The 12,251-nt window shown below is 34.5% G+C and overlaps 1 protein-coding gene across 2 annotated transcripts; it reads left to right on the top strand.

The window, feature by feature from the left end:
* The first annotated feature begins 4,200 nt into the window (after positions 1-4,200).
* LOC120213332 (BEL1-like homeodomain protein 9) lies at positions 4,201-6,515 on the top strand. Of its 2 annotated transcripts, XM_039211514.1 has the most exons (5): positions 4,201-4,579; positions 4,655-4,885; positions 5,392-5,750; positions 5,836-5,896; positions 6,000-6,515. In XM_039211514.1, exons 1-5 carry the CDS (start codon positions 4,385-4,387, stop codon positions 6,435-6,437), a joined length of 1,284 nt encoding a protein of 427 aa, XP_039067445.1. In that variant the 5' UTR covers positions 4,201-4,384; the 3' UTR covers positions 6,438-6,515. The 2 variants fall into 2 exon arrangements, with proteins under 2 accessions (XP_039067445.1, XP_039067443.1); XM_039211512.1 differs by having other exon boundaries at positions 4,201-4,885.
* Positions 6,516-12,251: the final 5,736 nt, after the last annotated feature.

The raw sequence follows: 12,251 nt of genomic DNA, 5'->3' as shown, positions 1-12,251 counted from the left end.
GCCTGGGACATTCTTTCTTCCAATGCATTTTTCTTGACAAAAGGCACATTCATCTTTGCTCAATCTGGACTTTGACTTCGATCTCCCTCTCCTTCCTTTATTCTGACTCTTCGAACGGCCTCTAACAACAAGAGTTTCTACTTCGACACTTGTGTTTTCTTGTTTGTCTTTCTTTCTCAATTCATAATTATACAAGGCAGCAGTTACTTCACTAAGAGACATCAACCTTCCCATGAAGTATAGTAGTTTCAAGATACTCAAACTCATCAGGAAGTGATCCCATCAACATTAGAGCTAGATCTTCGTCTTCAAAAGTCACGTCCATATTCATCATATCAGTCACCAGCTGATTAAAGCTAGTAATATGATCATTCATAATGGTACCTGGTACATAGTTGAAGCGGAACAATCTCTTTTTCATGTAGAGCTTGTTCTAACCGCTTTTCTTCAAAAATTTCTCCTCCAGTGCTTCCACAATTTACTTGCAGAAGTTTCCTTAGAAAATGCATACTTCTGCTCTCTAGAAAGACACGATCGAATAGTACCACATGCCAATCTATTAATCCTCTTTCATTCTTTCTCCTCAACATCATATGGTTTCTCTCATTCAATAGCAATGTCTAGACCCTGCTGAAATAGGGCATCTAGAACCTCACTTTGCCACATGCCGAAATGACCGGTGCCATCAAAAATCTCCACTGCAAATTTAACATTTGTCACAACATTTCTTGCGGATGTTTTTGTGTCGTCTGTCATTTCTGCTACAAATTCTATTTAATAACTGCCAATGCGGAATGTCAATTACCCCATGGAAATTTTTTCTGATGTGGAAGATCAGCCTAAGCCGCAACCACAGAGCATACTAAAATAAACCAAGAGCGCTGATACCAATTATTGTGGAATTCGGGTTAATTTCCACCAATAATAACAAATTCACCTTGAAAACTATTATCTAGGTGACTAGTGTGAAAATGATTGTACTAAAAATTACCCCAAGATAGATTCCCAGGAAATAGAAGGGGTCACAATGGTCCCTCTTAAAACCCACTTTCCATAGACAGAACTACCAAGACAAGTAATTTTAATAGGACAATAATTAACAACAACTATACCCGATAATAGCTATTAAATAAACATAAAAGAGAACACCAAAATTTAACGAGGTTCGGCCAAAATTATGTATATGTCCTCGAACACTACTAAATAATATTTCACTAATAGAGGAAATATTACAAAGAGAGAAAGAGTACTAATAGCCTTTAATAGTGAAGAATGCTTATATTTATGGGATGTTTAACTAAGGAGGATGAGGGCTCTATTTATAACAAAAGAATTTCCCCTCCTCCTTATACACAACCAATGTGGGACTTTGCCAAAAAACCAACAGTTTTGTGCTGCTTTGTTATGATCGCCATTGAATTTTGTGGAGCTTGATTTGGAAAGGAAGTTTTTTTGGCTAAAACGGGAGGGTTGTGTTGGTATTATTTTTATTTAGGCATGGACCTTATATAGATTCTCTTGAGAATCTTTCTATATCCACTTCATTGAATTTTATATTAAATAAAATATTTACCGTGTAAAAAAATACATAATTCATCGTTTAACTATCTTCTAACTCTATTTTGGTCATTGAAATTTTAAAAAAATTTGATTTAATCACTCAAATTTTGAATTACTCCTGTTTTAGTCATTCTATGATAACATAGTCTGTTTTATTATTGTTTTTCTATGACATGGTATATTTTATTAGTATTCAATGCTATGTAAGATTCAAAGTAAAATAAAAAAAATACCCTAATCCCAAACCTAAACCTTAATGCCTAGTCTACAAACCTCAAACCCAAATTTTCACTCTCATTGCCACACCCTCAAAATCTTACTTCCCACCCCAATTATAAAAAACCATATTTCCAATCGTAGTTGATATATATTTATATATAGTAAATTACACTAGTTTTGAGGTATGTTGTTCATCTTCTCAATTTTTTTTTTTGTAAAATTGGTACTTTGTATTGATTAGGATACAAGGTACACCACCCTATGGACCTCATTAAAAAACCTCCCTAAACCTATTGGAGGAAAAAGAGTGAACCATGAGGTGGAAAGAATAGAAGTCGTAATCGAGCTCCTGAGAAACTGCAGGAGACTACAAAGAAACGTTTAACCTGCTATCATGAAAACAACTACAAATAGAGACATAAACCAGCCAAGAAGACCACAAAATGAAGAGTTGCAATGCAACTAATCATATAACCTCCTGCGAAAAGGCACCAAATTAGAACTCAACAAATCCACTACCGGTGAAACCACCATAACACCTCAGAACCCGAGAATACAACACCAAGGACCATCCAAATAGCACTCCCATCACCCTCGCATAAAAAAGAACCCTATATAGTCCTAGACTCACTTCATTACAAGCTATAATCAAATCAAATTACACACTTAAGAAAACGGACCAGAACCCCGCAACACATCTTATCAAATTAATACTTTTCACCGTTTGTATTTCCAAACAAACACCCAAACCTCTTAAATGTGAGAAAGCCCTAAAATCTATAAAAATGATGAAGTTTTTTTTGGGCTTTAATTTCATCAATTTTGGGCAAGTTTCATGAAAAACCAATCATATGAGAAGAAAGAGTAGCAAAATGTGAACGTTTTGATATTGATCTTGGCGCGAAAGGAGACTGGTTACGGGCGATGATTGGTGGCAAAAAAAGTACACATGTTAAAAGTAAAATGTTTAAAAACTATATATACTTAAAATTTAATGTCTAAATCAACAACGTTTTAAGCATCAATAGTCACATTAAAATGATATAATTGAAGTTAAATTCAAAATTTAATGTTATAATTGAAGCAATTGAAAATTCAATAATTATAAGAAACATACCATCTAAAGCTCGATGATATCTTATGCAATTTACCCTATTATATATTACTTGTTGAACCGAAAACCGACTCTTGTCACTGGTTTAATACTGGGTCCCATATTTAAATAATTGAAAATTTCAGTCATGCAGTGGAAGACTAAGCAACAAATGAATGCCAGAGTGTCGGAGAGAAGACAAAGATGTACAATGTTTTGAACTGATGTTTCATGAAAAAGAAAAAAACAGTCTAAACTCACTGTACTTTGTATTTTCGAACAATACAAGTACCAAAGATTTTTCCTTTAAAATGTTTCTCCTCGTCAATAATAGATAGTGATATATTGTGTAAGGTACACTATTTGTTCATGGATGAGATCAGGGAAAGCCACATGTCTGCCTTTACCATGACTAGAAAAACTATTTGTTCATTTACTGTTACCAACAGTCTCACAATCACATGTGATATTAACTTCATGTCATTTGGATCATTAGTTTCTCTTCTTAAATATATTTTTCTTTTTTGCAAGGGAATGGTTATGTTTTAGTGTTTTGAAGGGATTAAGAAAATTTTGCCTCCATCAAGTTTGCTATCTCATTCTATAATTTTTTCTTTCGAATTGAATTTATTGATTCGTAAAATCTATTCTTTTTGAATAGTTTGAGGGATTAAAAGATAATATATGTTTAGAATTTTTTTTAATTTATTATCAACATACACACACTTTACACATGCAGTTAAACATTCTCTTTTATCATTAATGTCACTTGATAAGTTCTATTCGTAAAATCTAATAAACATGAATCATTCTTAACTTATAATGATTTTTTTTTACGAATTCTAAATCTTATCTTACCTAGAGAGAGAAGGGAAAATGAAGACTTAAGAGAATGAATGAGAGTATTCTTAATGGATCTAAAAATCATGATCTAAAAAATATGAGGGAATAAAAATAAATAATTTAACCAACCGACCAAATGTGCTTATTCATACACTAAACCTTTGTAAAGAAGGGATTAACGTTCAATTATTTCAATTTAATGTAATAATTTTAAATAATTCATATCGTATTTATATTGCATTTTATGTAAAAACAATAATATACATTTTTGAAACATTAATTCATGGTACTGTAGTTGACTGTTTTAGGGAAAATCCATTTTATACTCCAACCAATGCACATAACAGAAACAAGAGTCCCACATATTATAGATTAAGTGTGTCACCTACATGTATATCTGTATATAAAATCTGCAGAATCCTGCAAATCTCTTTCATTTCGTTCATCAACCATTCCTTTCTTCCCCTCCCCCCCCCCCCCCAAATTACATCTTTCATTTCTTGTCCGAAACTCATATCATCAGATCTTCACAAATCTCTTTCATTTCGTTCATCAACCATTTCCTTTCTCGCCCCCCCCCTCAACCCATACACCCCAATTACATCTTTCATTACATCTTTCATTTCTTGTCCGAAACTCATATCATCAAATCTTCACACTATCTTTTTCATGGAAGAAACCAATGAACCCTTCCATGTACCACAACAAAACAGAAGAAACAAACTTAGGGTCGTCACCGTTGGAACCCACCAAGAAGACCTGGAACAAGCTCTCATGCATGGGAATTTCTCACAATCTTCCAACATCATTCCCCAGGGTTTATCTTTGTCTCTATCGTTTCAACACCAGGATAATCACAGCATGAGCTTGGAAGCACAGAGGGACAACGGGAATCCGATCTTGGAAGGCCTTTTGAAGCAGAACAATGTACAGATGAGAAGCTCAGTTCCACTCGGTCCTTTCACCGGCTATGCTTCTGTGTTGAAGAGTTCAAGGTTCTTGAAGCCCGCAGGGCAGATTTTGGATGAATTTCTGGGTTTGGATTATGGAGTTTCAGACATTCCATTGGAGATCTTAGCTGAAGATGGGGCTGATAATGATCCAATAACATGCAGTGACAAAATTCAACATCGTTGGAAGAACTCAAGGCTCATTTTGCTGCTAGATGAGGTACATGCATAGTTAAATTTCTTCATATATAAATTATACATAAAAACTGTGTTTGATTGTTATCTGTCGAGGATCAGGATAAGTATTCAGTATTCCTCGGGGTAATATATATATATATTATATAGTAAGTTGTCAAAAAAGATGTCTTGTCTTGTCATATTAAATCAAGTTACTGTTCCTTATTTGTTTTGTTTGGTCTTGCCATTGTGTGTGTTGTTGGTGTCATTAAATTATTCAATTAAAAAATGATATATGAACAAATGTATGCTAAATTTGGAGCTTTCTGTAATATAGAGGCCTGTAAATGCTGACTCATTGGAAAACAAAAAATGGGGAATGTAGCTTCTTATTTGGGATCTGTATATATATATATATATATATATATATATAATAGAGAAAATAAAGATGAGAGAGTTCAATTTCAAAATATTTGAATAATTAGAAATTTATTGATAGTTAGGGAGATTTATATGTTTCCAATCTGTTGTTTTCTTGATCTGCATTAGGTATATAGGAAATACAAGTTGTATTGCCAACAAATGCAATCTGTTGTTGCATCGTTCAAGTGCGTTTCCGGACTTGGGAACGCGGCTCCCTATGTATGTTTCGCTTTCAAATCCGTCTCATCGCATTTTAGTTGCTTGAAGAATGCGATTCTAGACCAAATCCGGTTCGCTGACAAGGCTGGCGGTGTCGATAAACGTAATGTACCAAGCCTTTGGAGATCTGATCAAGGGATCAATAACCAGAATTTGATCCGGAACTCGATTTTCCTTCAACATCCGCTTTGGCGATCGCAGAGAGGACTTCCTGAGCATGCAGTTGCAGTGCTCAAGACATGGCTATTTGAGCATTTCCTGCATCCGTAAGTGATTGTTTTGGGAAAAGAAAACATATTTCGATACCATTGATAGTTCCTTTATAAGATTTCAAAGTTAATGGCATTGCAGTTATCCGTCGGATTCAGAAAAGCTGATGTTAGCTCAACAAACAGGTCTCTCCAGGACACAGGTGAACTTTATCAATACAAGCATCCATTTTTTTTCCTGAGAATCATTATGTTATGTTCTTATGAATTGGCTAATGCAGCAATGAAATGAGATATTCGTTACAGGTTTCAAATTGGTTCATCAATGCAAGAGTTAGACTATGGAAGCCAATGGTGGAAGAAGTTCATAATCTTGAATTAAGACAAACTCAGATTCAGACAGCATCATCTAAAGCAACGAGTCAAGATCCTAAACTGCCGCATTTCCTTGCAAGACAAGAAATTCAGAACATCCAAATGAAACGGCCGAGGAACAATGTATTCTACAATGAAGAAACCGAGCTGCAAAAGAGTTCATCATCTTACATCTATCAGATTCCAAGTAATCACCGCAATGTGGGAGTCGTTGGAACCAGCAGTTTCGGTTTAGCATTGGGTTTGAACCAAAATAATGGGGTTGAATTGGGACAACTTCCATTGCCAATGAACTTGTGTCATTATTTTAGCTCTGGAAGTGATGGTGAACTGAGTTTGAAACCTGATTTTGATGTTGGAAGACAGTAGCAGAATTGTTTTGTTATGTTGTTTTTATTGCTTTCTAATCCTTGGACTCGAAACTTCGAAAGATTTGTTATGCTATTCTATCTTCTCTCTTTTCTTTTCTTTTATGAAATTTAATATTTTTTAAATAAGATTTATGTATTATATCCAAAAGCAAACAGCAACCAAGTTGCTACAATCACAAAACAACCCTACACAAATAAATCAATTACCAATTCTTCACTCTATACAAATTCGCGGGTCAAGATTTCATACATTGTGACTAAAGAATATCGCTTGTTCAACCTCTTGAATCAATCCAATGAGCTCATGAACAATTCTAAGGCTATTGCTAAAACAATGTCTTTCGTTCTTCTCATATGAAGTATATACAAGTATTTCACACTAACTTGAGAAGGAAAACGCGCGGGGATTTACCCATAAGTGTAGCAGCAGCCCAAAAATTGCCCGTCCAACTCAGTTGGTAGAACGCAAGGCTCTTAATCTTGTGGTCATGGGATCGAGTCCCACGGTGGACAATACATAATCACCGGATGTCTTTCACGGAAGTTGCTCTCAGCCTAATGTTGGGGGCAGTCTACTATCCTACCTCCCCTTACCCCATTACATATAGGAATAGGGTCAGCTAATTGTAGCAGCAGCCCACCCCAACTCATGCTCCCAATCGAGAGAATGAACATCCAAAGAAGAGGTGATTTCTGGACTCTGGTTCCTCTCTACACAACACACTTCGTTCCTCAACAGCTACCCCTATGCGCAGCAGCTTATCTTTAGTTGCCAAATGATCCAGAACTGCCATCCATGTAATAATAGAAGGCCGAAGTATATGCACAGCAGCGAAAACCACAATAATTTCTTCCAAGAAACTCTATCCCTTTTCGTCTTTGTTTCATACCATATTCTTCTTGTTCGCCAGAGCCTCCATTCATCTCCAACAACCACAATCAACTCTTTTAGGAGCCCCTGAGCGAGAAGATTTTCCTCCAGCTCCAACTAAGATAACCTTTAAGTTCGAACCCCCAAGCGTCATCGCCTTTTATTACATAGGTTCTAAACCAAGTCACCACAAAGACCTCTCATTAGCGAGAAGCTTTCGAAATTAATATTTAATGAAATAAAAAATAAAGAAAAACATAAATTAAATAGTATAATTAATTTTAAAAACATGCTTAAAGCGTGTTAAATAAATATGAAAAATGTTAGTAGCATGCCTAAGTTCAAGATAAATCCGATTTGACTCAATCTAACACTTTTGGTTCCACGCAACGTAACATTTCTTTAAAGGAAAGACAAGATCAAGAATTTTATTTATATTTTCGTCTTGGGAATTATTGAGGGTATAAAACCTAAAATCATCTCCGTTTCACGACGGGTTATACTAAAATCATTTTCGTCCCATCATTAATATAGATTTCGAGGCTCATCTAATTTTCGTTATAGTCATCTCGTGCTAAAACCATTCTTGCCCCACCATTGACATGGGTTCCGATACTTATCTAGTCTTCATTATACTTGTCTTGTGACCCGCTTCATATAAAATGTTTAATTCCATCCACATACTATGACTTTTATTTTAACTTAGCCCTCAAGATTTTAATAATTCTAATTTCATTCCCAAACTATGACCTATTTTAAATTAGTCCCCAAACTTTTGAACATTTCAATTCCATCCAAAATTTCATGTATATGCTAATCACATATTGTTAATAAAAATCTTTAGGTCAAACCATATTATTATATGTTTGAAAGAAAATAAGTTAAACTATGGTTGAACTAATTGCATATTTGGATGAATTTAGGGATAAAATTGGAAGATTTAAAAGTTTGGCAACCAATTAGAATAAGGGTCATAACTTTGGGATGAAATTGGATTTTTTTAAAGTTTGAAGACTAATTTATAATGAGAGTCATAGATTAGAGAGAAAATTATAATATTTAAAATTTTGAAGACTAATTAAGAATAAATATCATAATATGAGAACGTGTGGTGCAATTAATTTTTATTAGGAAACGAGTGATTACTTACTCTGTTTTCAAGCATCCACAAGGATTACTCGAGTCTTGAGCAATACTAAAGCTTTGGGAATTCATCGGTGTATTTCATTGCTAAGCAAGGAATCAAAGATTAGAAAAGCAAGGAAAAGAATCCCCATTTTCTTTAACAAAGAAGAAAGAATGGAATCTGCTTTTGCTTGTTCGTTGTTCATTATTAATTTATCAACTTTTGATAGACAATAACAAAAAAGGAAGGAAGAAGGAAGTAATCTTACGACGAGTATTGTTAATCAGAAAATACACAGGCAGTCAGGCAGAACATCAGTCAATTTGAAATCCAAAAAAAAGGAGAAATGGAAGTGGCTATTGTGTCCTTGGTTGTTCGAAGAATTTCCGATTTACTCAGCCATGAAGCACTCTTCCTGAAAGATGCGCAAAAACAAGTTGAGAGCCTAAAGGCTGAACTGAAGCGAATGCAATCTTTCTTGGAGGATTCCAACCGTCAGCCGGAGCAAGATAAGCGTCTCCGTAATCGGGTGTCGAAAATTAGAGATCTTGCTTGCGAAGCTGAAGATATCATCGACTAATTCATTCTTGAACATGCACACCAAGGTGGCATTCAAGGAATAGTCGAGAGATTCACCTGCATTTTCACCAAGCCTGTTCATCAGCACAAAATCGGGGTGCAGGTCAAAGAAATCCAGACCAAACTTAAAAGCATTCGCGAGACTCTTCCAGCCTATGAGATACCTGGTGACGGAGCAGGATCTAGCTCTGTTTCCAGTATACAGCAGCGGTTAAGAAGAACATTCTCGCATGTTGAGGAAGAGAATGTCGTAAGCTTGGAGGTTAGCAGTAGCACCAATGATGTTGTGGCGCAGTTGAGGAAGAGGATGTCGTTAGCTTGGAAGCACAGAGGAACAACGGGAATCCGATCTTGGAAGGCCCTTTGAAGCAGAACAATGTACAGATGAGAAGCTCAGTTCCACTCCGTCCTTTCACCAGCTATGCTTCTGTGTTGAAGAGTTCAAGGTTCTTGAAGCCCGCAAAGCAGATTTTGGATGAATTTCTGGGTTTGGATTATGGAGTTTCAGACATTCCATTGGAGATCTTAGCTGAAGATGGAGCTGATAATGATCCAATAACATGCAGTTACAAAATTCAACATCGTTGGAAGAACTCAAGGCTCATTTTGCTGCTAGACGAGGTATATGCATAGTTATATTTCTTCATATATAAATTATAGATAAAAACTGTGTTTGATTAGCATATTGTAACTAAAAGAAAATATTTTTGTATCTTGGCTTAATTTAAAAATAAGTAATCAAATAATTACCAAAAGACAATGCAACTCGGAGAAGACAAGTAGCTCAAAATACAAGGATTGTTCGGTTCTAGTTTAATGTCGAAGATGTACAAATAGGTACGATGTAGTATCTCAACTCGAATAAGTTTACTTGTTGGTCGCTACAAATAGAAGTATATGCGATCATACCAGTTTTAAGGGTGTTACCAGAAATGCAGAGTTGCGTTTAAGGATGTATAAGTCAGTCATTTTGGATAGGGTAAGATCAAATATTTTTAAGTGTGGTATGCATCTTTAATCAGGATCAATAATGAGTTTAAGAGTCAGCTACACGTGAAGATGGTTAAAACACACCCACAACGTCCAAAATTGATATCTTCAACGTGAAGCTAGACTTATTAAGTTAAGTTACTAATCAATTTAACTAGTTAAGGATCTAACTGGAAGAAGCTAAACTTATTAGGTTCAATTATTAATCAATTAACTAATTAAGGACCTGATTGTAGGTAACTACACTCATTAGGTTCACTTATTAATCATTCAACTAATTAAGGAACTAATTAAGGACCTAATTGTAGGTAAATACACTTGTTAGATTCATTTATTAATGATTTTAATTAATTATGGACCTATTTGTAGGTAAATACACTTATTAGATTCGATTATTAATAAGTTTAACTAATTCAGTACCTAATTGCAAGAATATAAACTTATTAGGTTCAATTTTTAATGAAATTAATTTAATAAATACCTAATTAAACTTAACAGAAAATACAAAGGGCCAAATCAAATAAAACATAAATATATAAGGATTATGACATGATTTACCCAATAAAAATGCTAAACCTACAGCACTAGTCAAATCTGTCAGCCGGTCAAGGCACGAATCTTTCTCGAGTTGACCTGCTAGTTCGCCTCTTTAAAACCCAAATATTTTCTCTCTCGTTTTCTCACTTTCTAAAAAAGAAAAAGGTAAATTACATGTTTGGTATCTAAACTATTATTTTTTATGTTTAATACTTCAACTCTTATTTTTGTCAAAATCGTATTTAATATTTATTTTTTGTTTTATTTTAATATCCATTGTTAAAAACTTAACGATACAACTGATGTGGTAATTTTTAGTTAAATAAAATACTCTTGGTGAATAAAACTGATATTCTTAGTCTTTTTTAGTAAACGATTGAACTTCACCTGCTCAAAATTTCGTATCAGTGCTATGTCGAGACAATGACGGTAATGACCGGAGCTTTAGGGAGTCCATTTTCCTGGGATCAAATCGAGCATTGGCCGGTGAATTAAATATTACCACCACCGTCGAATTGTTGTTTTCATTTTAGTCTAGGAGAGATACGAGTAACCTTACAGGAGTATCAAATAATGCTTGAGCGTTTTGAAGAAGAAAACTCAGCCAAGGAGAGACGATGGAGATGGGAAAATGTTGGATTAGGGCATGAGATGTCTACTTCGAGAGTGGCTCCTTCTTCTTATCTTCTCACGTATCCAATTTCTTTCTAGCTTTTTCTACCTCCTTTTTCCAATCTGTTCCAAATGACACCAATTAGGACATAGTCAGGATTAAATATTAATAGGGGTCGGAATATTGAACTTCTTTTAAAAAAATACAATGGCTTATAAGGTATTTGGACTCAAAATTCATTAGACAATGCCTTTGTCTAATATTTAAACTTATAGTGACCTAAATTATTATTAGACCAAAAAAATTAAGAACATGAAATTATCTTGTTTAGTTAGGCACCTACTTAATTAAATATTTAATTAATTATTGTATTTTTTATTTATATATTTATTTTTATCTGAACTAAAATACTATTATATCAAAATTTATAGAATATATAAAATTGTTACAGGGCCAGAACCCTTTTCAACCTCAACATAGCACCGTCCCGGCCACCAATCATTCATGTCCATATTCCCTGGAAACCAAACTTGGCCTTTTATTACTTCATAATAAATATTCAGAATAAAAGAGCATACCTTGGCACCCAAATTGAAGGAAAAGTCAGGAAGACAACCCAAGGGAATCCCAACAACGTAATAGCAACCCACGTTCACGTATGGCACAAATGCTTTCCATCCATACCCCACAGCCACACCATGCAATTGATGTTCAAATTCATTTTCTTTTAATGTAATGTTTGATTGAAAAAAATTAAATGTTATTCCATTACCAGACAAAACAAGTTGAATGCCATTAAGGATGAGAGTTGATGCTAGAAGCGGAAAGAGATCTGAAACAGCCTCCGCCACCACTTCACCTTCTATGAAGACATAATCCGTTGAAACGATAAGATAAATCCTAAAAGAAAATATTTGTTTAACTCAATTTTATTATGATTTCTGAATCAACTCGAATTAAAAAAAAGGTAGAAGAAATATTTTTGAATCGTCTCATATTAAAAAGAAACATGGAAAGTTTCACCCACCTGATTGATTTCTTGCCAATGTGCATCAACCTTTAAACGAAAGGAAATGTTAAATGGTAGTAATAATAA

This window comes from Hibiscus syriacus, unplaced genomic scaffold (assembly GCF_006381635.1).
Source record: "Hibiscus syriacus cultivar Baekdansim isolate YM2019G1 unplaced genomic scaffold, ASM638163v2 tig00110020_pilon, whole genome shotgun sequence".
In the NCBI taxonomy this organism is placed as follows: domain Eukaryota; kingdom Viridiplantae; phylum Streptophyta; class Magnoliopsida; order Malvales; family Malvaceae; genus Hibiscus; species Hibiscus syriacus.
This window is presented reverse-complemented; position numbering and strand designations above follow the sequence as displayed.

Coding starts and splice junctions, on each gene's coding strand:
- LOC120213332 (XM_039211512.1), top strand. CDS start 4,385: ATGGAAGAAACCAATGAACCCTTCCATGTACCACAACAAAACAGAAGA. Junction 5,751..5,835: donor TTTGAGCATTTCCTGCATCC/GTAAGTGATTGT, acceptor ATGGCATTGCAG/TTATCCGTCGGATTCAGAAA. Junction 5,897..5,999: donor CAGGTCTCTCCAGGACACAG/GTGAACTTTATC, acceptor TATTCGTTACAG/GTTTCAAATTGGTTCATCAA.